The 27,408-nt window shown below is 40.9% G+C and overlaps 1 protein-coding gene across 6 annotated transcripts in view; it reads left to right on the top strand.

Moving 5' to 3' along the window:
• Nucleotides 1–20,865, top strand: part of secisbp2l (SECIS binding protein 2 like) — a 55,030-nt gene extending 34,165 nt beyond the window's left edge. For all 6 annotated transcript variants that reach the window (XM_033050458.1, XM_033050457.1, XM_033050460.1 and 3 more), the window contains 4 exons: nt 11,525–11,745; nt 12,697–12,851; nt 14,590–14,806; nt 17,104–20,865. In XM_033050458.1, the coding sequence (XP_032906349.1) occupies nt 11,525–11,745; nt 12,697–12,851; nt 14,590–14,806; nt 17,104–17,729 (1,219 nt within the window). In that variant the 3' untranslated portion in view covers nt 17,730–20,865. The remainder of the gene's footprint in view (nt 1–11,524; nt 11,746–12,696; nt 12,852–14,589; nt 14,807–17,103) is intronic.
• Nucleotides 20,866–27,408: the final 6,543 nt, after the last annotated feature.

Below are 27,408 nucleotides of genomic sequence, written 5' to 3'. Positions count from 1 at the left end.
CAGTACCGGGAGTCTCGCATAATGGGGCAACCCAATGTCTTCCCCATTGGAGAGGGGAGTACATATGGAAGAAACCACTCTGAATCAGAGTACAAAAGCACGGGGGGGAAACCTTCCCAGGGACAAGCAGAAGAAAGGAAGTAAGTAAGTAACTTTTACTTATATAGCACTGTTTAAGTTAACTTGCACCAAAGAGCTTTACATAAAATAAATAATAAGCACAAAAGAAAATAAATACTTCTGCAATCATCCAGGTTCCATTGGGTGCTTCCCTGGATAGAGATCTAGAAAATGTCTCCTGCTCTGAGGAGAGGAGCATTCACGATCAGTTTCAGTCTGACCCAAAACAAGAATCTCATTTAGGCCCGCTGGAGGGGCCATGTCAGCGCAGGTATCCTCAGGGGCCTGCGGCAGCACCTGTTTCAAAATTTTAGGGCATTGGAACCAGTTCTGGGGGAGGTGGGACCAGTACAAACAGGACGGTCTGCACCTGGGCTGGAATGGAACCAATGTCCTTGGGGGAGTGTTTGCTAGTGCTGTCGGGGAGGATTTAAACTAATGTGGCAGGGGGATGGGTACAAGAGCAGAGAGGCAGGGGGGTGTAAAATGAGGGTAGAAGCAATAGGTAGCAAGGTGAAAAGTAAAAGTGGCAGGCAGACAAAACCAGGGCAAAAATCAAAAAGGGCCACTTTTCAACATAATTGTATAAGGGGTAAGAGCGTTGTAAAAACAAGCCTGAAGGCTTTGTGTCTCAATGCAAGGAGTATTCGTAATAAGGTGGATGAGTTGAACGTGCAGATAGCCATTAATGATTATGATATAGTTGGGATCACGGAGACATGGCTCCAGGGTGACCAAGGCTGGGAGCTGAACATCCAGGGATATTCAATATTCAGGAGGGATAGAGAGAAAGGAAAAGGAGGTGGGGTAGCGTTGCTGGTTAGAGAGGAGATTAACGCAATGGAAAGGAAGGACATTAGTTTGGAGGATGTGGAATCGGTATGGGTAGAGCTGCGAAACACTAAGGGGCAGAAAACGCTGGTGGGTGTTGTGTACAGGCCACCTAACAGTATTAGTGAAGTTGGAGATGGTATCAAACAGGAAATTAGAAATGCGTGCGACAAAGGCAAAACAGTTATAATGGGTGACTTCAATCTACATATAGATTGGGTGAATCAAATTGGCAGGGGTGCTGAGGAAGAGGATTTCTTGGAATGTATGTGGGATAGTTATCTAAATCAACATGTAGAGGAACCAACGAGAGAGCAGGCTATTTTAGACTGGGTATTGAGTAATGAGGAAGGGTTAGTTAGCAGTCTTGTACGTGCCCCCTTGGGCAAGAGTGACCATAATATGGTTGAGTTCTTCATTAGGATGGAGAGTGACATTGTTAATTCAGAAACAATGGTTCTGAACTTAAAGAAAGGTAACTTTGAGGGTATGAGACGTGAATTGGCCAAGATTGACTGGCAATTAATTCTAAAAGGGTTGACGGTGGATATGCAATGGAAGACATTTAAAGACTGCATGGATGAACTACAAAAATTGTTCATCCCGGTTTGGCAAAAGAATAAATCAGGGAAGGTAGTGCATCCGTGGGTAACAAGGGAAATCAGGGATAGTACCAAAGCGAAGAATGATGCGTACAAATTAGCCAGAAAAAGCAGCATACCAGAGGACTGGGAGAAATTCAGAGACCAGCAGAGGAGGACAAATGGCTTAATTAGGAAAGGAAAAATAGATTATGAAAGAAAACTGGCAGGGAACATAAAAACTGACTGCAAAAGTTTTTATAGATATGTGAAAAGAAAGAGATTAGTTAAAACAAATGTAGGTCCCTTGCAGTCAGAAACAGGTGAGTTGATCATGGGGAACAAGGATATGGCGGACCAATTGAATAACTACTTTGGTTCCGTCTTCACTAAGGAAGACATAAATAATCTGCCGGAAATAGCAGGGGACCGCGGGTCAAAGGAGTTGGAGGAATTGAGTGAAATCCAGGTTAGTCGGGAAGTGGTGTTGGGTAAATTGAATGGATTAAAGGCCGATAAATCCCCAGGGCCAGATAGGCTGCATCCCAGAGTACTTAAGGAAGTAGCTCCAGAAATAGTGGATGCATTAGTAATAATCTTTCAAAACTCTTTAGATTCTGGAGTAGTTCCTGAGGATTGGCGGGTAGCAAACGTAACCCCACTTTTTAAGAAGGGAAGGAGAGAGAAAACGGGGAATTACAGACCAGTTAGTCTAACCTCGGTAGTGGGGAAACTGCTAGAGTCAGTTATTCAAGATGGGATAGCAACATTTGGAAAGTGGTGAAATCATTGGACAAAGTCAGCATAGATTTACGAAAGGTAAATCATGTCTGGCGAATCTTATAGAATTTTTCGAGTATGTAACTAGTAGCGTGGATAGGGGAGAACCAGTGGATGTGGTGTATCTAGACTTCCAGAAGGCTTTCGACAAGGTCCCACATAAGAGATTAGTATACAAACTTAAAGCACACGGCATTGGGGGTTCAGTATTGATGTGGATAGAGAACTGGCTGGCAAACAGGAAGCAAAGAGTAGGAGTAAACGGGTCCTTTTCACAATGGCGGGCAGTGACTAGTGGGGTACCGCAAGGCTCAGTGCTGGGACCCCAGCTATTTACAATATATATTAATGATCTGGATGAGGGAATTGAAGGCAATATCTCCAAGTTTGCGGATGACACTAAGCTGGGGGGCAGTGTTAGCTGTGAGGAGGATGCTAGGAGACTGCAAGGTGACTTGGATAGGCTGGGTGAGTGGGCAAATGTTTGGCAGATGCAGTATAATGTGGATAAATGTGAGGTTATCCATTTTGGTGGCAAAAACAGGAAAGCAGACTATTATCTAAATGGTGGCCGATTAGGAAAAGGGGAGATGCAGCGAGACCTGGGTGTCATGGTACACCAGTCATTGAAAGTAGGCATGCAGGTGTAGCAGGCAGTGAAGAAAGCGAATGGTATGTTAGCTTTCATAGCAAAAGGATTTGAGTATAGGAGCAGGGAGGTTCTATCTACAAAATCCTGATCCTCACCTACAAAGCCCTCCACCACCTGGCCCCCCCATATCTCACTGACCTCCTCTCCCCCTACCAACCCTCACGGTCCCTCAGATCCACATCAGCCGGTCTCCTCTCCATCCACAAGTCCAACCTCCGCAGTTTTGGGGACAGAGCCTTCTCCAGGGCAGCTCCCAGGCTCTGGAACTCCCTCCCCCAACTGATCCGCAATTCCGTGTCCCTCACCATCTTCCAGTCCCGCCTCAAGACCCATCTCTTCACCTCTGCCTATCCTTAGCCCCATGTCCCCCTCCCTTTTCATCTGTGCATTAATTGCCTCATATTGTGTTTTGAATTGTATTCTGTCTTTACTTTGTGTACTAGTCATGTCTCTACTATTTATTTCATTCCCCTTACATGTTTTTCCTCTACCTGCTAAATTTTTGTAAGGTGTCCTTGAGACTCTTGAAAGGCGCCCATAAATAAAATTTATTATTATTATTATTAGTTGTACAGGATCTTGGTGAGACCACACCTGGAGTATTGCGTACAGTTTTGGTCTCCAAATCTGAGGAAGGACATTATTGCCATAGAGGGAGTGCAGAGAAGGTTCACCAGACTGATTCCTGGGATGTCAGGACTGTCTTATGAAGAAAGACTGGATAGACTTGGTTTATACTCTCTAGAATTTAGGAGATTGAGAGGGGATCTTATAGAAACTTACAAAATTCTTAAGGGGTTGGACAGGCTAGATGCAGGAAGATTGTTCCCGATGTTGGGGAAGTCTAGGACAAGGGGTCACAGCTTAAGGATAAGGGGGAAATCCTTTAAAACCGAGATGAGAAAAACTTTTTTCACACAGAGAATGGTGAATCTCTGGAACTCTCTGCCACAGAGGGTAGTTGAGGCCAGTTCATTGGCTATATTTAAGAGGGAGTTAGATGTGGCCCTTGTGGCTAAGGGGATCAGAGGGTATGGAGAGAAGGCAGGTACGGGATACTGAGTTGGATGATCAGCCATGATCATATTGAATGGCGGTGCACGCTAGAAGGGCCGAATGGCCTACTCCTGCACCTAATTTCTATGTTTCTATGTTTTCAGGGCTACCTACAAATCTCACTCTCAATGGCGGGGAGTGTGAGTGATCAGTAGGTAACTGATCTCGAATTACAATACTATACAATACCATTTATTTGTCATTTGAACCTCACATAACGTTCAAACGAAATTTGGTTTCGAGATCAGTAGGTAACTGATCTCGAATTAAAGTATGAACATACTGAAGCACATGCATATGGCCTCAAGAGACAGCAGTTGGCAGAATATTCGTACAAATGCCGGCAAGGGAACAGCGCTATCAGGGTGACTTTGGAGAAACCAGCCGCCGAATCCTCTCTTCAGGTAAGACCAGAAGAAGGAAGTAAAAGCTGTCGTACCAATCAAGGTACCAACGACAAGCAAACTTCATCAGTAGGCGACAACACACCCCACATCTCCATAGGGGGTAAGCAGTTCACTGAAGCCGGTGGTAGCTTGAAAGCTGGGCACGGAAATATGATCAGAGTCGTCTTTCAAGGCAGACTCAGAATTATGGCCAGAATTGTCCGACAAGGCAGGCTCAGTATGATAAGGTTTTCAGACCAAGACCCAAGCAGAGGTCAGGAGAAACATGGAATCCACACTTCCTACCAGTCCAACTCCCAATCAAGGAGAGAAAAGGAACCCGCATCAGGGGCCTTTGGGCTTACCAGAAGACCACCATGGAGGTAGGTGGGTCTGGGTTTACTGAAACAAGGGATTGTGGACCAGTTACATGTTGGTAATTTTACTCTTGTGTTTTTGTTCAAAATGACAAAAACATGAATTTCAGATCTGGTTTAAAAAAAACATAACAACATGTGATTATTTTTTACTGCACAACATACATAGGTTCCAAGCAGACTTGGAACTCGGACCGGAATTGTCTTCAAGGCAGGCCTAGTATTTTGGGCAGGATTGCCTTCCAGGACAGGTGACAGATGGAGGATGTCACTTCATCCAGGTTTAACTCATTTGTGCAGTACAGACTTTTAGAAACAGCAATTTTTTGTTACGGTCTAACTACTGTTTTATAGGAGCTTCCTATAAAATGGTCACATGGCATGCATCGACCTCAAAGATGCATACTATTCGGTGTCTATTCATTAAGAACAGGAGATATTTGAAGTTTAACTGGATGGTATGGCTCTGCCAAATGGGTTGACATCAGCTCCTAGACTATTGACTAAACTACGGAAACCAATTCTGGGACTACAAAGGTCTCAAAACCACATAGCAATGGCATATTTGGAGGACATTTTCATTTTGGAGTCACCAAGAATTGGCAGAAGCATCAGTCAAGCAAACCAAAACCCTGTTTGAAAGAATTGGTTACCTCATCCATCCAGTTAAATCAAAATTGACACCTACAAGGGTAATTGATTACCTAGAATTTACTATCAAAAACAGTAAATATGTTGGGGACTTTGCCTAGGGGCAAACGACAATATTAATTAAGCCTGCAATGACCTGATAGTCAAATTCTAGCCATCTATCAGGCAAACAGCGAGTGTAATTGGCAAATAGTAGCTGCATTCCCAGCAGTACGGGCCTTTGCATTACCAGAACTTACAGCAAGCAAAGGAACGAACACTCAGATTACATGCAGGCCGAATTGGCAAACTATGGATTGCCAGCAGAGACCATTGTTGAATAACTATGGTGGATAACGAATGGGAGACAGCTCAGGGAAATTTTGCTCGAAAGCCATCGAGGGTTCTTCAGACCTATGCAAGCGGCTAAGGATGGGGAGACACCAACACAGTCTAAAGCTGTGGGGGCAGATGGAATGAGCAGGAGTCTGTAATTCCCCAACACATGGAATCAATTACCCAGAATTGTTGGGGGCACATTATGGACTCAAGGTTCTCTGTAGCGATATGCAACCGGTGCTTGTTCAAATTCAGATTGATAACACCACTGCGGTGGCATATATCCATTAACGAGGGTGGTGTAAAATCTGTATCTTATGACAGATTGTCGAACCTCATTTGGCACTGGTGTATCGAGAGGAATATTTGGGAAATCTACGAGGTAGATATAACACGGTGACAGATGCTGGATCACGAATGTTTAATAACACAGAATGGATGTTGAATCAGACAGTATTTAACAAAATAACTACACGATTTGGCATACCAGATGTTGATCCGTTTGCATCTAGACTAACCATTAGTTACCCAGAAATGTATCTTGCGAGCTGGATCCAGGAGCAAGGCAGTGGATGCTTTCTCCCTCAATTGGGGAGGAATGTTTATGTATGCTTTCCGCCAATTTGTCTCACAAACCGATGCTTGACAAAAATCAAGCAAGACTAAGCCACAGGCATATTGGTAGTGCCAGATTGGCCTACTCAAGCCTGGTCCCCAAAAATTTTGGGAATTATAGTCCAGCCAGTAATGGCTGTACCCAAGAGCAGGGACCTCCTAGTGAACCCAGTTACAGGGAGCAATCATCCACTACATGAACGTATAACTTGTTGGTCTGCAGATTCTGAGGAGGCCATTTCAAGGCATAGGACTGTCCGAACAAATACAACACAGTTCGGATAACGGATGTCTTGGAGTTCCTATCAACTGTACTATAACTATAGACTAAGTTTATAGTGCATCTATAGTGCCAGAGGCGCACTCTCCTCCAATCTGATGCCGGAAGCAGGGCACAGTTCGATAGGAACGCACCCCTTTGCAACAAAATTCATGAAGGGAATTTACAATTTAAGACCTCCAAGGCCAAGGTACACTGACACATGGGATGTGAGCGTGGTACAAACCCTACTTTGACAGTGGGGACTGCCTATAACTAACCCTGAAGGTGGTATGCTGACAAAGAGTCCAGACACTGCAAAAGCTACGGTTGGACTACATGACCACCAATATGAACAACATAACATTCCTAATCAGGAACCTAAAAACAGAGCATGCCAGGGATGGAGATCCAGTTCTTGGCATATCTAGAGGACCAACGGTTGTGTGGGTGGTAACATACTAACACCACTATCTGAGAGTTACGGAGAACCTCAGAGGCTCAGAACAATCGGTCCTCATCAGCCATAAAAAATAAATAAATAAATAAATAGATAGATTAAAAAAAGACACACCAAAAGGTGTCAACTCAATCCATCTCCAGATGGTCAAAAGAGGTAATGGCAGTAGCAGGAGTAAACATTTATATGGTTAAATCTCACTCCACCAGGGCTGCATCTACGTCGGCAGCAAGAGCTATGGACGTGCCCCTTGACGACATCCTAGTGGCTGCAGGATGGACGAATGAAATAACGGTCCACCGGTTTTATAACAAACCCATAACCGGACTGGGGGTGTTTGCAAGTACCATTTTAAGTTCTGTCCCTTAGTTTCCCCCCCAAGGTTGGGAGGGGTAACTTTTTTTTAAACTTTTCTTTCAATTAAAGCATCAGTTTCTTTACTTAAATACGTAATGTCTGAATGCTTTAATGATTACACGCATCCATGGTCAATCCATTCAGTGTGTGACGCCTGGATTCGTAACCGGCGTAAAATCACAGAGCTTTGAAATCTTCACGTAGTCACTCACGTGACTCCGAAGTAAAATAGTAAGATTAAACGAGAACTTACCAGTTTGAAGTTTGATCTTGATTTTATGAGGAGTTACGATGAGCGATTACGTGCCCACCGCTCCCACCCTCATACTATCAAGGTCATATGGAAATTCTAGTTTCTTCACAATCTTACTATTCTCAAGTTTTCTTTTTATCTGTGATTTAACACCGCTGCTTTGAAGATTGACGCGCACGCAGACGGACGGCCCTTCTTCACGTAATCGCTCATCGTAACTCCTCATAAAATCAAGATCAAACTTCAAACTGGTAAGTTCTCGTTTAATCTTACTATTTTGGTGTTGAAATTGCATATCTCAGAATTTAGTTAAAACAATTTAAGTCTTTGGTGTCTTAAATCTAACAGTTTTGTTTTAGAACCATAGCTACTTGCAGAATTACTCTGGCAGAAGACTCCCGAAACAAAGCATCTACACCCATTTTTAATGTGGCAGTCTGTTCCATCCTGATATGAATGTAAATGTAGACTGAAAAGTGTTTTTTTTGTAGATTAATGGCCCCTTTGTTCCTTCACAACCATGATGACCTTTTTCCCCCATGTACACTATTCCCATTTGCTTTCATTAGGACCCTTTCCTTCAACGCATTGTCTGCTTTAATGGCTGCCTAAATTATTCAAACATAGATTAGACTGAATGAAAGAGAGGAAAAGAAAAACAGATCCTGATTCCACTACTTTCTCTGACAGTGAGTTTCAGATCACAGCCACTCTGATTTTAAAAAGTTAACCCCCAAGGTCTAAATCTGTCTCTTGTCTTGAAGCTCAGCCCTCTTAATTTTGATAACCCCGCCTTTGTTACTTCCTCAAAAATGAAATTAGTGTGACATGATTTCCCTCACAAAACCATGCCAACTATCCTTAACTAGTCCCCTATCTTTCCAAAGTAACATAAATCCTGTCACTTCAAATTTGCATAGCTTCAGATGTTCTGTGGACAAAGAAGGCAATGAGGTGATGTGGTGGTGTTTAAAAATGGTGAGGGGTCTAGCACAGTAGATGGAGAAAATGTATTCCGCTCGGTAGAGGCGTTAAGATCGAGAGGATATGGAATGCATATAATTGGCAAAAGAACAAGGTGACATGAGAAAAACTACTTCTATGCAGTAAGTGGCTTGGATCCGGATCGTGATACTGGGGTATAATGTGGGCAGACTCAGTTATGGCATTCAAAATAAAACTGTGAAGGAATTTGTAGAAAGGGAAGGTGGTGGAGTGGGACTCACTGGACTGGTATTGTGTAGAGGAAACGAGGAACATCATGGGCTAAATGGCCTTTTCCACTAATATAACCTCTTTAAAAATGCATGATTATGGCTGTTGTATTTTATGAACAAGCTGTTGCAAGAAGTGTAATTTAATTGTTTTTCATTTAAGCAGATTAAAGAATTTTTAAACTCTCTCCCACTTCACTCCCACGTTTTTCATATTTCAAATGCCCAGCTTATATAATCATAGAATCGTGGTGATTTAACCAACTGCAAAGAATTTTGTATATTGATGATAAGCTGAGTTTAATTGCAAATGTGTTTTGTTGTGTATGTGTACAAAATCTTTTCTTGTCCAAGCATTCTGTATAAATCTGGAATTTGCTGTTGGAAACTAAGATCATTAGAATTTTAAGCAATTGCTTGAACAACTGAAATTGAGGATGCTTTTTAAAAAGTCTTTATTTTTGTATGCTTAGCTTATACAGGTCCTCTCCAGCTTTTGAGTGCTCAACTAATTCACAGGCTGTACTCAGATCGGTGTTTGGGAGACAGGCAGGATAGATCTGCCAGTGCTGTGCGGCTACAGGCATCTTCTGCCATATGGGAACTCTCTTTATAGCTGCATTTCTGACTTGCAAACTGTTAGGGTGACAAACAGTTCTTGGGAATGGAACCCTGCCCTAAATTGGGGAGGACTTGTCTATATTTTAATTTTATGAGCAGCATTATGTAAAAAGATGAATTTCAATTTAATACGTTATCTTTAGTCAGTATAAAACTTTTCGTTTGCCAATAGTTTTGAGGAATATGAAGTTATAGAATATTTTTAACAGCATTGGTGGGAAGATAAGTAAAATTAATTTGACAGAATGTTTTAAATGCTTATTCAAATCCAATTGATTTCCTACTGCATAATGAATTACTTGTTTCCCATCCTTGTATCTAACAAAATAGAATGATATAGTGCCAGAGCTTGTTTTTCTGTAAATATCCATCAGCACGGGAGGGGAGGGGGATGGGAGGGGAGGAGAGGCGAGTGGGGGGGGGGGGGGGAGTTGACACTGCAATACATAGTCTGCAAAGAAAGAACAAATACACAAAAACTGGCCAACTTCTTTGATTGACATAGCTATTCAATGTGCTGATGGGACCATCTGTCTATCACAAATGGATCTCGTTTATTGATTTAGTAACTGGTTTTATAGTTGGCTGGTATTTGCCCACACCACTATGGGATTTAACCGATGCAACCTGACACCATCTATTCCTGCATATTCAATTCTTCATTAAGTTGGAAGATGACATGAAATTTGGTGGAGTTGCAAGAGACATTGTCAAAGGATACAGCAGATTGTAGATGAGTTGGAAATTTGTGCAAAGGAATGGAAGATGGAGTTCAGTACAAACACGTGTGAAGTGTTGCTTGCACTGCGCAAATGTCAGAGGAAAATACACGGTAAATTGCAGTATCCTTGCGAGCATTGATGTACAGAGGAATCATAGAGTGCAAATCCATAGCTCCCTGAAACTGGCTGCGCAAGTGGATAGGATACATGACTCATTCGATCATGGTGTCAGCAATGATATGGTACATTAATTTGTTCTCTCTGCAAATGCAGAACACAGAATATAATGTTTTCAATTCCATGGAAGGCAATTGAACAGTAATCATGGGATCACCATGTCTTTCTTTTTAAAGATGGATTATCAATGAGCCACATATACTCAATTCAGAAAATGTTTAATCTGGGAAACTCAATGGCACCTCTCAGCTGAACAGTGTTCAGACTGTATATGTAAATATATATCCACTGAGCTTGATTTTTCCCTCATTTGGAAACATTGAAAATATACAGTGAAGACATGACTACCCTGCTCATTATGCTTAAAGAAAAATTGGAACATTTGACTACAAATTACAATTTAATGCTTGGTCTTTTTAGTGGCGTGTTTGATTCATGAGAAAGCTAATGGAAAGAAATAGGCAGAGATGCTTTCCTTTTCAAATAATTTGTGCTGTTGGTTCAATGGCAGGTATTTGATGCAGTTGTTTGCTTGCAGGATACTTATTGGAGTCCAATAGGTCAAATTAAAATGTACATGTTTTTTTTAAATTTAAAGGGTCCTTTCATCGGTAATTTAAGGTGAGGATAAATAATTCGTGAAAAATGATATTGTTGACCAATAAATTATCAAAGGATTTTGCATCGAATTAAACAGACGCTGCTTTGGATCGGGACTTTTCTTCAAACAAGAAGGGCCCCTGCCCAATGTGTTGTTTGCCTGTTTACCTCCATAGATGCTGCCCGACGCTGTTCCTCCATCAATTTGTTTTTGAGATTCAATTTGTTTTTGGAATTAAGATTCCAGCATCTGAAGGGTATTGTGGCTCAGCATTCAATTGCCAACTGCTTCCAAAGAATTTATGCTGACAGATTATTGGAAGTTGTTTGAACACTTCACATATTAGATACTTATTAATTTTAGCATTGCAGAATGAACCATTGTATATCATAAACATCTCTATTCCGTGGAGCTTTGTTATCAGCCTTAAACATGTGAAATTTCCGCAATATGGTTTTTTTTTTACATCTTTTAAAAATTTTCTCCCGACCAGATATTGTAATCAAGTGCTAAGTAAAGATATCGATGAATGTGTGACACTGCTACTGCAAGAACTTGTTCGCTTTCAAGAACGTATTTATCAAAAAGATCCAATCAAAGCTAAAATGAAGAGAAGACTTGTCATGGGTCTACGTGAAGTAACCAAGCATATGAAATTAAAAAAGATTAAATGTGTGATCATCTCTCCCAACTGTGAGAAAATTCAGTCTAAAGGTACAGTAGACATCATCAACACAAGCTTAATCTGATCTTTAACTGCAGCTCAATGCCACATTATTTCACCCTCTCGAAGAAATTCCCCTTGTTCCACCCGCTTCCCTCAATTTCTTTATTTCTCAATTCTGAAGAGTCCTGCACCTGAAAAATTAACAACCTACCTTTTTGTAGCCATGCTGACCTTTTCCAGCATTTTGATTTTATTTCAGTATTTTCCTACTTGGTATTGTAGGAATCTAATGCTGATGTAAAGGGCTGGAATTTCCAGTGAGCATAATCAAAATCTGCCCAGAATGTTTAAGTGGATTCTGTGGTACAATTCTGTCCCTTTTCTATCTGGTTTGCAATGAAGTGTGGAAGTCCATGGGGAAGAGTGTGGGGTTTTGTCATCAAACTGACTTTGTAACTAATGTAATTGTGAAGTATCAAAATACCTTTCAATGAACCTACATATTGGAGGAAAGTAAAATATATTTTTTAATTCAACTGGAACTTAACTTGCTAAGGGATTTCACACACAAAATTCAGTCCTCCTGGGCCATAAGGATAATTGAGAAATAATCGTGTTTTTTTTTAAATGCAGTTGCATCTCATTCAGCAATGTAGTGAGAATGCATGAAAACTATAAAGTTCTAGATAGATCAGTGTGTTGATTAGTGCACACCACAACAATGCAGTAAATGGAGGAGTGGGATATTATTGATTCATTATTGATTATTTCATTCCATGTATTCCAATGTCAAAAATTATTTTCACCAAGTAATTATAGCATTTGCTTTTAATTTATCATAATTAAAACTGCTAAAGATGGACACAAAGCTAGAGTAGCTCAGCAGGACGGGGAGCATCTCTCGAGAGAAGGAATGGGTAACGTTTTGGGTCGAGACCCTTCTTCAGGCTGCTAATCTGGGCCAACATATGAATTAATTCATAGTTCCATTCTTTTAGGTGGACTAGATGAAGCTTTATACAATGTGATTGCTATGGCTCGGGAACAAGAAATTCCTTTTGTCTTTGCCCTTGGACGTAAAGCACTGGGTCGTTGTGTGAATAAACTTGTTCCTGTCAGTGTCGTGGGGATTTTCAACTACAGTGGTGCTGAGGTAGGTTTTTGGACTTGCACCTCCACTTCATTTCTGGCACAACTTCTGTACAGTACAATTCATAGAACAGTACAGCACAAGAACAGCCCCCTTGCACACCCCAATGTCTGGCCAACATGCCAAATAACTTCAAGTAATCCATACCTGCACACAATCTGTATCCTACCATTCCCTGCATATCCACTTGCTTATCTGAAAGCCTTTTAAAGCCACTGTTGTATCTGTTTCTACCACTGCCCCTAGCAGCACATTCAAGGCACCCACCACTGTAAAAAGACCTGCCCCATCTCCTTTAAACTTTTATCCTCTGACCTGAAAGCTGTGCCTTCTAATTTTTTTGACATTTCCACCACGGGAGAAAGATTCTGACTGTTTACCCTTTCAATGCCTCTCTCAATTTTATATACTACAGTCGGGTCTCCACTCAATGTCCAATGCTCCAGAGAAAACAATCCAAGTTTGTCCAATCTATCCTTATACCCTTTAATCCAGGCAGCATTCTGATAAACTTTTGCTGTTCCCTCTCCAAAGCCTCCATATCTTTCCTGGAATTGGACAATCAGAAGTGCACACAATGCTTAAAATACCACCTATCCGAAGTCCTGTAAAGCTGCAACATGACTTCCTTACTCTTATACTCGACTGATTGAAGGCAAGCATACCATAGGCCTTCTTTATCACACTATGTGTATTGCTATTTTCAGGGAGCTATGGACTTGGACCCCAGGATATTTCTGTACATCAAATCCCCTTGCATTCAGCCTCTCAAATTGCAACACCTGACACTTGCTCAAAATCCACCAATTCAGTTCTCATAATTGATTAGCAGCCTATTCCTTGGTAATTGCGCACTGATTGGGTAGATAAATGAAGCATGTTTTATTTACTGGGAAACACCAGTGGTCTCCTACTGCAACTAATTGACAGGTTATACATTAAGTTGAATTTTTTTAAATGTCGTAATGTATTTTGTTCATCAAGAAGTTTGTTTATCCTTGTGGGTGGATTTGGATAGATCAGTCAGTTAATAATTTTTTAGATTATACAGTAGATTAAAATATCAAGACATAGTGGTATAGCGCAGGAACAAACTGTTGGTCCATCAGTCATTTATTTTTAAAGTGATAAAATTGTACAGCACAGAAACAAGTCCCATTATCCCACCTCGTCCATGTCAACCGTGATGCCATTCTACACTAATTCCTTTTGCCCGCATTAGGCTCATATCTCCCGGATACCTTTCTTATCTAACTACTTGTTGAAATGCCTTTTGAATGTTGCAATTGTTTCTGCCTCCCACCTCCTTTGGCATCTCGTTCTAGATATTCACCACTCCTTGTGTGGCAAACTTATCCGATCTCCTTTAAATTTCTTCCCTCTTAACTTAAACCTGTGCCACTCCACTGCCCTTGGAAAAGTGCCTCTTATATATGTCCCTCAGATTTTATAAACCCCCAGATGCCGTCTAACCAGTATTTTGTAGAACTGCAATGTGACATCCCAATTCTTGTCTTCATGCCCAGCCTATGACAGGAAGCACACTGAACTACACTGGTAATTTTTATAACAGCAGGAAGGAAGCTTATTTTGTATGTCTTGCTTATCAAACTATCTCCAAGCATTGTGATTTAAAAAAAAAAAATGTTTTACCCCTCGTTCAACTTTTTGAAGGAGACTTTAACAGATAAGTAATGTTAATGTTATTTCAAATAAGCAATTGTGTAATTTCTCTCCTTAGAACTTGTTTAATAAACTGGTAGCATTAACTGAAGAGGCCCGCAAGGCATATCGTGATATGGTAACAGCTTTGGAGCAAGAACAAGCTGAAGAGGCATTGAAGCACACCAGAAAAGTTCCCCACATGGGTCATTCTCGCAACCCTTCTGCAGCAAGTGCAATTTCATTTTGTAGTGTGATATCTGAACCTATTTCTGAAGTGAATGAAAAGGAATATGGTAAGTAACCAGTATTTGGATCACTTTACCAATGTATTATAAATACCAGATTAATACAATACAATACAATACAATATTTATTGTCATTTGAGCCTCAGTGAGGCTCAAACGAAATTCCGTTTCCACAGCCATACAAACAAAGACAATTTCCTACAGACATACACACAATTTAAATCACACAAACATCCATCACAGTGGACCCACTGTGATGGAAGGCAAAGTCTTTTCTCCCCCCTGTTCTCCATGTCTCTCCCGATGTCCAAGCCCCAGGCGGGCGATGATAAGTCCCACGGCCATTTTAGGCCGTGCCGGGCGATTTACGGCCCCGCTGCCGGTCTAAAAGTCAGTGTTGGAGCCCTCGGCGGGCGCTGTAATGTCCCACGGCCATGAAGCCGTGCCGGGCGATGTACGTCCCCCCTCCGGGTCGTTCCAACCCCGCGACACGGGCTGGAGAAGTCGTGTTGTGGGAGCTCCGGGAAGCGGTCTCTCCCCCCGGACCCGCGAGCTCCCGATGTCCTAGTCCACCGGACCTGCGGCTGCGTTGCTGGAGCCTCCGAGCCCCAGGAGTCGAGTCGCAGCAGCGAGTCACTGCCGCTCCCCATGCACCGAGGCCGGCCAGCCCCACAATGGTGAGTAGTCCGCAGCTCCGCAGTCTCCCGAGCCCCCGGGTCGTTCAGGCTGGAGGCCACTCCACGGTGCTAGGCCCCAACGACAACGGAGACCCGACAGGGAAAAAGTCGGGTCTCCCGGACAGGGAAGAGATTTTAAACAGTTTCCCCCTTCCTTCCCTTCCCCCCCCGCCCCCCACATATACACATTTAAAACCAGTATTAAAAAAACACCAACACTACATTTAACTAGACACAAAATTTAAAAAAAGACAGACAGGCTGTAGGGGCCGCTGCAACGGTTGAGTCGCGCCGCCAAGAAATGCTAGTACAATGCACATTACTCTGACTAGACTAAATGGCTATTAGATTTATTTTAGGCAGACATGACTGATTAATCTTAATGATCACAAATGCACTAATGAAAAATGCTTAAGTCCCAGAGTCTTCTGTATTTTAATATAGATTGGAATATTCAAATAGATGTTTGTTCTTTGTTTAAAAATGTCTTGTCTTTCAATTTTCTTCATACAAATACTTCTATCTTTTCCCCAACGTAACGTGTAAAATTTTAATGGTTACATTTGGATAAGCCTTGATTTGTTTACACATTATTGTTGAATTTTACTTTTTAATCGCACTGGGGTATGAGAAAAAACTTGAGGTTTGGTCATCTTGTAATATTTGCCAGGCTTCGGGTTTATCTCTAACTTTACAATCACTTTATGGAGGTATCTGGATTGGTACTTTGGATGAACGAGGACAATTAAAAATTGAGGTGTCTTGATGGAGTATCAAGATTCAATTTAATTTGTCACATGTACCAATTAAGGTACAGTGAAATTTGAGTTGCCATACAGCCAGACTAAGTGAGCAAAACAACAATATACAATTCTGCCGCATAAAATAGAATTTAACATAAACACCCACCACAGCGGAATCCACATTCCTCACTCTTCACCCGTGGTCGGGGCTGAACCCTCTGCACTTGCCTTTGCCGACGGTCCGCTGTTCAAGCCCTCTCGAGGGGATGATCGAAACTCCGACGTCGGGACGGATCGGAACAGTTTTTCAGAGGATCGCCAGTGAAAGAACTCCCGAGTCAGCCACGGTCGGACTCCTACACTGGCGATCCTAGGCAAAAGATCCCAGGCTTCGCAATGGTAAGTCCGTGCCACGCCCGTGGCTTGAAGCTCCGGGCCGGTCTCCAGGAAAGGCCGCACTACTCCACGTTGTAGGCCGCAAAGGGTGGGGGGGGGGGAGACAGAGATGCGACACGGAGAAAAATCGCATCTCCGTCGAGGTAAGTGACTGGAAAATGTTTCCTCTGATTGTTTTTTTCTCCCCCCCCCCCCACCTCCGCATCCCCCACATAAAACATACCAAGTGACATTAAAACAAATATTCAAGACATACTTAAAATAATAAAAACAGAGAAGGGACGGGACTGATTGGTGGCGAGGCGCCCATTACAGGCGGCACCCGGTGGAGGTGTGTATTTGCATGAAATTTGTGTATTGTTGAAATCATTCTTTATCTGTTTATATGCGATGTACTTCAAGGCTGTACAATCTGAAGATCTAATTCTAAAATTCTTTGTTTCCCAAGGATTGGGCATGTCTTACATTTTTAACTTTTTGTTCTTCTAAAATGTTGATCTGTAATTTTGTAATGCATTTTGTTTTTAAGAAACAAACTGGCGAAATATGGTAGAGGCCACTGATGCTCCGGAATGTCCCGAGACTGAGAAAGCCACACCAAATGTGACTGCTGCTCTGAAGAAGTCTATAACGTTACCAGCAGTCACAAGCAGTGCTAACAAAACAAATTTAGGAATAACCACTACCTCCTCTGTGGCCCAGACACCAAAATTCACTGGTTCAGACAAGGGAGAAGGAAAAGCAGATGATATGCTTGAGTGGGCCTCTCAACAGAGCACTGAGACAGGATCACTTGATGGTAGCTGCAGGGATGTTCTTAATTCCTCCATGATTAGCACCACAAGTACTCTTGTGCCAGACATGCTGGAGGAGGAGGAGGGGGATGATGATGAAGAGGAGGAAGAGGAGGAGGAAGATGATATCCCAGAGTCTGTTGCCGTCATGGTAACATTTAGCAGTAGAATTGATGATTGGGTATGTGAAGCACAAAAAACACTGGAAATATTGCAGCTTAGCATAAATACTGATAGTACAGAGGAAGATCGCAATGGGCAATGTGATGTAGAAGAACATGAAATGGTGGAGCTAACAGATTCAACCATAGAGACCGAAGTTTCTCAGGCTGCAGAATCGGAGAGCCAAACCTGCTCATAACTCTAGCCCCCAGACCAGCAGCTCTCGTTCAGAGCACAGTTTATTTTTGGGTAGATTCGTGGGTTTACAAAAAACATTGTCAATTTTTACATTATAATACAAGCAACTGGGAAAAGCATTTTATCCTTTTGATGTTCTCCTTTGGCAAAGTCTGAATTTGTTTTGGACTCCTACCAATATTCCCTCCTACTAATTTTCTGTTGTTAACTCTTAATTGGATCAAAATGACTATTCTTTTGCTTGTCAAGGTAACTAATTCAGAATCTTTTAATCAAATTTCATAGCCTTTAATACTTAATGCCTATCTATAGAATTTTTGAGCAATCATTCGAGTCTACCTAGAGATACTGTAAACAAAACAGTACATCACTGACCTCAGGAACATGTATAGGAACAATAAAGAAAAAATCTGCTATTTATAACGTCATCTCAATTTTAGTCATTGTATGGATAGATCATAAAGTCACTCATTGAAGAGTTCTGTCATTTAAAAATCTATCCTTTAGTGACCCAAATCTGTGTCTTTGTGAATCATAAAATGTTTTTCTAGATGGTTTATGAAAGCCCTTTCTGAATCTTTGGAGAAAATGTAAAAATCGTTGGTGGAAAAAAAGCCTGCAGTTTTGTTTACAAAAAAGAATCGGTCTAAGTGGCAGTAGTTTTGTATCGGAATTTAATTGGACTGTTATTTAAAAAAACAAAATTGATCTCTACAAAGTTTAAGCAGCAAAAATGGTGGTGTTTTAAAAAAAAAAAAAAATCTATTCCTTGTACAAACTACTACTTTTGATCTTCAAATTCCAGTTTTGTGCAATAGATTGATGGATGCATGTGACCATACTTGTATATGATAAAGCTATCTAATGTTACTATCTGTAAGCAAAAACAAAAAAAAATAGCATTACTGGGACCTAATAGACTTTGTCTGGAATTTGCTTATATCAGCATTGTGTAATTGTGTATTCAGAGAAAGTTGATAAAATGGATGTTATACAGCTCTTCATTTTCCATTTCTATATTGTTATTCATTATTTTGCTGCCACTCTAAACAGAAATTTTGAACTTGAACCTGAAACAAAAATGTGAAAATTGACCTTGTATGTGCATGGGATATAGTAGAAAATAGTTCATTTTAATTGAGATGATGATCAGGCAACATTTTTCATATCTTCCTCAGCAACGTTGTACAATACAAGTTTACACAACTGTAACAATCTCCATTGGACCATTAATTGGCTATGGACCATTTTTATTACATCAAGCTTGCAATTCTGGATTACATGAGAGTCAGTTTTGACTATTTGTATGGTTATAAACTGTACTTATGGTGCTGTTACTTATAGTAGTAAATAATATTTTCATTACAATATTTGGTGATAGAGGCAATGAGATACATTTGCATATTTGTAACAGTTGAAAACTGGCACAATGTTCAAAGTTGAGAAAGAAACAGATCCACCCAAGATTAAATGTATTTAGCACTATACTTGATAATGCAAATGGCACCTGTGATCTTTTTAATCGCATCATGATCATTGTGGAAATTTGTTTGGCACTATACTGACTGCAGGAGTTACAAAAATTCACAGGGTGAATTATACTATTAAATGCACAAAGTAGTTTTAATACGTCTTTAAAAAACTTTAAAAAAAGATCCGACCTGTACACTAACAAAGGAAATAATTTTAGTTGCAAGGGTGTTTGTAAAGAAATTCTCACATATTGCTCTTGCATTACAATTTCAGGATTTGACTCGGGTATATTAAACACACAGGGTTTCTTTACTGATATTTCAATTGTGATTTTAAAATCTGATTACAACTGATGCCTAGCTCAATTTTTTAAAAAGTTATGCAACACTAATACTGTTGCACATATGTATGAGCTTTTTTTAGATGGTTATAGAAACTAAATTGAATTTAGGAAAGCATCTGATTCAAACTGGTACAGAACTTTCACTGGGGGATTTTTTACCTATTCTCATATGCAAAAAATAAAATCCTTTCACAATGAAAACTGTTGCTTGGTGGAAATGGGAAAACACTGCTGGTGTGTGGCAATTTTCTGATAGATGGTAGTTAATGATTCCGCAGTAATGCATTGTTTAGGTGTTTGGAAGTCTGCAGTTCCTTGTGGCACCAGTAGGTTGTGCATAACTTGATCTGTAGCAACACCTGGTGCTGAAAACACTTTTAAGGAAATATTTTTAATCTTTATAGGGGAGACATACTTGTCTTTTTTGTTTCATAGTTAATTCCATTTGTAAATTTTTACCCAAAATAGAACTATTCACATACCAATTATGGCAAATTTCAAATCTTTAATATTTCATTTCTGATAAAAAATAATATATTATGCAAAATAACTTTCAAAGATTTTGTTAACCATGTTCATAATTTAACACCTTTCTATTGTCGGTAGATGTCCTGAACATGGTTAAATACTATTCTGTATTAATACACTGTTCAAGAAAGAGAACAATATTCCATCAAGTTGGTGGTTAAAAAGCTAACATAATATCCATTGAATTTCTGACCCTTATCTTCATTATTTGTACTAATAGTGTGTGAATAGCTTTGTGATTTGTCACGCTTATCTCAATTAATAGGAACTAGTTTTTTTTTTTTCATGTACATTGCTCTTGTTTTGAATAGCAAAGGATAGAATGTTTCTGTTCTGATACATTCCCAGGACCGTGTGCATCTGGTGAGGACAGGATTTATTAGGCTACTAATACTCATTGGAGGAATTTCAAATTTGGCCAACTAAGTAAAAAGTGTACTGTTTGGGAAGTTTAATTAGTTGCCTAATCAATGTTGTAAACTAGATTATACAGTTATGTTTTCTCCTAAGAAGCTCGGAAGACCGGCTGTAATATTCAGTAATACGCCACTTGCTAGACATTAGTTTGATTTATATCTCGCCTTCATTTGGAATCCAGTTCAAAATAGAAAGTCAGATGCAAAGTGAAATTTGAATATTAGTTATATGAAGGGTGATGAATTTTTTTGCTTGTGTGACCAGCATATATATCATTTCATTTAATGTACATAATTGCATAATTAAAAAGATATACTTGCACTATGTAAATATCAAAATTTCCCTTCTGTAACTAATAAATTTGCTGATTATTACATTTTCCTCGCAGTGTGTAATTCATTGCTAGTTTTATTTTCATTTTCAGCATTGAAAGATGGATTCTAATGTCTAAGATTTAGTCTGAACGACTTTGCCCACAGTACATTTATTGCTGTATAACTATGTAAATTTGGATTCATCCTGAAATACTATGCTCTAACATTAAATCAAATATTTTCAGTTTTACAATATGACCGAGTATATTGTAAATTTTCATCCATGCTATATCGTTGGAAGTAAAATGCCAGTATTATATCTTGTTTTTCAGTTGATTAAAAAAATTAAACATTCATCATGTGAATTGGAAGCCTGATTAGTTCACCTCGCCGACTCCACATTGTTTTTCATGGTACCTTTCACCCCTTATTATCAAGAATCTATCTCTGCCTTGAAAATATTCAGGGAATCTGCTTCCAGCACTGCTCGAGTTAGAGCTCCAAAGCGTGGCTGCCGTGGCAACTTGATGTTCAATGGTACAGTGACATCATGCATGATAGAAGAGTAAACAAGGAGACATTGCAAGTATTTAGGAGATCACAATTGTAGCAATGAGGATGTCTCTCAAGGTTCTTCAAATATAATATCCTAGATGAAAAAGAGATGTGATTACTTTGCTGGAATAGTAATATCAGAGGTGATAGAATAATAGGGTTACAATGACAACAGATTTCAACTTCCTCAATATTATCAGGAACCATTTTTAGCAGACATTGGAGTGGGGCAGAATTTCTAAAATGCTTCCCAGAAAACTTATTGAGCCATTATTGATAGTCTGAGGGAAGGGACAATATTAGACCTAATTTTCACGAATGAGACGGGGAATCTTGTTTTTGGGATGAGAATTTTGGAGATCGAGACAATAACTAAGTTTCAAGGACGTTTTGGAAGGGAATAAGGTGGACCTTAGATCAAAGCCCTGAATGGGAGAAACACACTCCCAACACTAAAAGCCACAAACGACTCTCTCAAAAGTGAAACAGTTCAGGACCAATGTGTTTCTGTAAAGGTGAAAGATACGGAAGGCAAGTTCAGGCAACCCTGATGTGAAGAGATGTCAAGGTTTGATAAAAGGGTATGGAGTATTGAAAATAGTGAGGTACTTCAGGAGTATGGAATATGTAGGAGGCAACCAACACATTAGGCGATCATTCTTCTGTTTTCAACTAAGTCACATCTAAATTGTTTAAAAAGTTGACATCAGCACTGATCATTATTATTAACTAACCAATTATTTCAATTCACAAACATGAAAACAACTTGTGAATACCCACCATTTCCCATTATCCATGCCAATGAGCCTCCTGCATCATGAGATTTATTTTTTGCCTCCCTCCGGAGAGATAAGGATAAAGTCCGCTAGGTCCTCACCTTTCACCCCATTAGTCTTCTCATCCAGCATTTCATTCCTCGACATCTCTGGCAGCTACAGCACAATCCCTTCACCATGTCATTCAGCTTTCTCTGTCGTTCTGGTTTGCACTGCTGGTCATGGTTGAGTTGTGGACTACCGAGTTAAATGAGGTGCTGATCCTCTTGTCTACATTTGGCCCACTCTGACAGTGGAAAGGGCCGAGGCCCGACAGCTCAGAGTGGGAATGAGTGGAATTCAAATGCCTTGCAACCAGGAACTCCAAGTGGCAATGCAGACAATGCAAGTGCTCAGAAAAACTTGGTCTCACCGATGCAGAGGACACATTGAAAGCACCGAATACAAAAGATGAGGTTAGAGGAGATGTTTCTTTTGTGTGATTGTTGTGCTTTTTTTTTTTCTCTTGCTTTTTAGTGCAGTCATGATGGCAGTTAGAATGGTACTATGTTCCCCCTGCAGGATGTGGGAAGTCTGGGGAAACTGCTCATGTCTCTAACTATACCTGTGGGAACAATTTTCCACAGTGCAACTGTGCATCATTCTTAAATATTTCAATGCTTGAAAGATTATACCCAGGACCTCAACCTAAATGCATCCCAGGATCTTCAATGCCATGAACCCCAAAATTAATTTCCTATGTATAATTAATCTAAAAAGCCAATTATACTTCATCCAATGGTTCACTATTAACCTTGCTGCTTGTTAACCTCTCAAATCTGAGACACTTGTCCAACCCTTCTGGATGACTGCTGAACCACATCATGGTTTACTGTATTTTTTTACAACATCTTCAGCAATAGTTCCTTTCTTTCATGGACTGCAGACCTTACATTTAGCACCTTCTAATCAACCGACCGTCATAGAATCTAGACAATTCTGGGGAACCAAAACTGCTCTTTCTGCAGCTTCCTCTTTTAAAAGGGTCAAGGGTCTAGCCAATCTTTAACATTCTGTTTTATTCATTTCTCCTCTTGTTTTGCTTGTGTAATATTACTTGTTTATTTCTTTGGTCCTGTGATTCTTTTGTGTTTTCTACCATAATGGCAGACATGGAATATTTGAATATTTCTTCTTCTTTAATCCTCAATTTAATTTCCTCTCTATTGCCTCCAAATAACTTGTTTTTTATTTCCTAATTTAATGTCTACTCAACTTATCACATTTCCCCTTTTCTCCTTTCACTCTGCAATTCCTATTTACATCTCAGTTATCGAGCTATACAGCTTGAAAAAAGGCCTCTGCCCACCTTCCACGTCCAAGGCATAGCTATGGGCACCTGTATGGGCCCCAGCTATGCCTGCCTCTTTGTAGGGTACGTTGAACAATCCCTGTTCCAGGCGTACACTGGCCCTAACCCCAAACTCTATCTCTGTTACATTGATGACTGCATCAGTGCGACCTCCTGCACCCATGCAGAACTCATGGACTTCATCAACTCCACCACCAATTTTCATCCTGCACTCAAATTTACTTGGACCATCTCCGACACCTCCCTCCCGTTTCTTGATCTCACAGTCTCCATCACAAGAAAAGGACTATTGACTGACGTCTATTACAAACCCACCGACTTGCACAACTATCTCAACTACACTTCTTCCCACCCTACTTCCTGCAAAGACTCTATCCCCCACCCAATTCCTCCATCTGCGCCCAAGATGAGGTGTTCCATACTAGAACATCCAAGATGTCCTCATTCTTTAGGGAACGGGGATTTCCTTCTCCCATCATAGATGAGGCCCTCACTCATGTCTACTCGGTATTCCGCAGCTCTGCCCTTGTTCCCCCTTCCCCTAGTTGTGACAGAGACAGTCTCCCTAGTCCTTACCTTCCACCTCTAATAGGATCCCACCACTAGCCACATTTTCCCATCTCCACACCGATCTAGCTTCTCATTTTCACCCTACGAACAGCTTACAATGGCCTGTTTCCTTTATCATCGTTACTTTTTTGCTTATCTTTCATTCATTGTTCTTTATCTCTCCACATCAGCGTCTATATCTCTCGTGTCCCTTATCCCTTACCAGTCTGAACCAGGGTCTCGACCCGAAACGTCACCCTTTCCTTCTCTCCAGAGATGCTGCCTGTCCCGCTGAGTTACTCCAGTATTTTGGGTCTACCTTCGGTTTAAACCAGCATCTGCAGTTCCTTCTTACACACTTCTGCCTACCTTGTATATGCCGACAAGTTGGTATTCTGGGTTAGTCCCATTTGGCCCAAACCCCTCTAAACTCTTCCCATCAATAAATCGGTCCGAATTTGAGTAAAACATTCACATTGTGGGGACTTGCTCCCTGGAACTCTCTTTCTCTCCCCCTCATTCATCCATCCATCCATCTATTCATCCTGCACTTCCATGCTCCACTCCATTTCTGTCTCCTTAACCTTTCAACTGTTGTCAGAGTCGCACTAATCGTTTCCAAAACAGTGTCAAAGGTCCTGTTTGCTCATTGTGGAAATTTGCATCGTATTATGTCACCAGAAATATGATGCTGCCAAGTTGCCACATGTCATGTACATTTCACTTCCCCTTCCTGATACCACACCAACCTATCTGTGCTCTGCCTTCTCCACTGCCAGAATGACGCCCAACACGAACTAGAGAAAGAACGCCTCAAATTTTGCCTTGGTTGTCGACAATCAAATGGTAATAACGTTGAATTTTTCAACTTCAAGTAGCCCTCCCCTCCTGTGATCCTCTTTCGCTCTTCCTCGGATCAAACTCTTGTTCTCTCATTTCTGTTCTCTTTCCCACTCTGTCCCTTCTATCCCCATCGCCGATTCTCATCCTCCTCCACCTCCTGATTCCATACACCCGCAACCCACCCATTCCATTCCCCCCCCCCCCATCCAGTTCTGTTCTATCTGCCCTTCACCTCTCCGTCAATAGTTCCCATTATCACCTTCCTTTTTGTTCAGTTCAGTTTAGTTTATCGTCATGTGTACCGAGGTACAGTGAAAAGCTTTTGTTATGTGTTAACCAGTCAGCAGAAAGACGATACATGATTACAATTGATCAATTTACAGTGTATAGATATTACAAGGGAATTGGCAGCCATTGTGTTCTTGCTTACCCCTCCTGCTGCTGTCTCCACCTCCACACTCCCCCAGTCTCCATCTGTCTTTTTTTTTTTTTGCTTTATCTCCATCCATTTATCACACACCTGTCTCTAATTCCCAACTCCAGCTCTCCCCCTTCCGCCTCTTGGCTCCATCTGTGCCTCATCCCTCCTCAGTCCGCCTATCACCTTCTGACCCCTTCTCCCTCTTCTCTTTATACCAGCTAACTCACCTCTCCATTCTCAGGATCCCGATGCGCTAGCTTGCCCCAGAACATCAATTCCTTTCCCCCACAGTTGCTGCCTCATCCACTGAATTGTTCTAACACTTTGCTTTTTGCTCCAAATTCCATCATCTGCAGTCTCTTGTCTCCATGTTACCAAATTAATTATATTTGTACTATATATCTATTCCTTGGAAGAAAGTTTATGAAAAAAGAAAAATTCGAAGCATGTCCACTTTTTGTACTAGTTTTTACTTTACTTGTGGAAGATCCATCTTCATAATTAGCATAGTTTTATTTGAAATTCTTCCACCCACAATGGATACAAGGCTGCACACTTTCTTCCAACTATGTAATGCTTTGAGAATATATTATGTCTGCAGTAAGATGGTTAATGATGAACGCAGATTTAGCCTGAGTTATCAGGTTAAATGTAGTCAAATCTGAAAATAAAAGCTGATATTGGCAGTGGTGATAGGTTGTCGCCTAAAACTGTTATTATAGGAAAGGCAAATCTATCATCATTACCTGATGCTGTCTAATTGGAATACTTAATTCTTCTCCCTCAGACGCACCATTCTGCTACGTAAGCAAACTGGTGAAGAAATTGTACGATTCTGTTTCAATTTGTGTTTGTACTACTGAATGACTGTAAAACTATGGGGTAACTTAATATTCAAATGATTATTTTATTGGAGGTCAATGGTTAATGGGGAAAAACTAGCTCCATTGAGTTTGGTTTAGTTTCGAGATACAGCACGGAAACAGGCACATCGGACCACCGAGTCCACATCGACCAACAATTTCCCCCTACTCTAGCGCTGTCCTGAACACTACAGACAGTTTGCAATATTTTTTACAAAACCCAATTTACCTACAAACCTGTGCGTCTTTGGAGTGTGGGAGGAAACCGAAGCACCCGGGGAAAACCCACACGGTCACAGGGAGAACCTACAAATTCCGTACAGACAGCACCATAGTCAGGGTTGAACCTGGGTCCCTGGCGCTGTAAGGCAGCAACTCTACCACCACCATGCTACCCAAATGGTGATGGGCAAAATCTATCTTTCTAAAACCAACCTGCGCAACTCTAATCCCATCTGGGAAACTGAACACTACAGAGCACCTTTAGCACCAGCATGGAATTGTTATTTTCACAATTATGTTGTTGCACTAATGTCTTGTTTATTGCACAGTCTTCCTATTTTTGGAAATGTTTTGTGTATTTTATGTATAATTAGTTTTTGTGTATTTGTCTGTGCATGTGACACTGCTGCCAGCATTATTTTCATTTTACCTGTACCCCACTGTCCTTGTGCATATGATAACAGACTCAGGGATTTAGTGCAGAGGGAAACTGGCAAAAAGGAGGAAATGAAGCCTCAGGAACATCAGCCGCGATCATATTGAAGAGGGGCCGTGGCCTACTCCTGCTCCTATTTTGCGTTCCTGTGAAGGGTTTCTTGGAGGCAGACATTTCTGTGACTTTTTCGCCCCCATACCCGAGCTGGCAGTGATAAGTGCCTGGAAGCTGTGCTTATAGAGGAGGAGGCTTATGTGGAAATTGCAGCTGTGTTAGAAACATAGAAACATAGGTACAGGAGTAGGTCATTCGGCCCTTCGAGCCAGCAACACCATTCAACATGATCATGGCTGATCATCTAAAATCAGTACCCCATTCCACCTTTCTCTACTCCTATATTAATTCCAGAGACTGGGAAACTTCAACCTGGACATCTGCAACTTACAATCTGCTAGCCTGTGCATTCTGTTCTTGAGCACATGACAGGTTCCAAATATTTTATCATTTGTGACCAGCAGATGAAAAGTGAAAATGTCCAAAGTACTTGATATGCCCGTTCACATTCACACAATTAGTCCCAGAATAACAG

Source organism: Amblyraja radiata, chromosome 34, assembly GCF_010909765.2.
Source record: "Amblyraja radiata isolate CabotCenter1 chromosome 34, sAmbRad1.1.pri, whole genome shotgun sequence".
In the NCBI taxonomy this organism is placed as follows: domain Eukaryota; kingdom Metazoa; phylum Chordata; class Chondrichthyes; order Rajiformes; family Rajidae; genus Amblyraja; species Amblyraja radiata.
The sequence above is the reverse complement of the archived record's forward strand: the minus strand, read 5'-3'. Positions and strand labels throughout refer to the sequence as shown.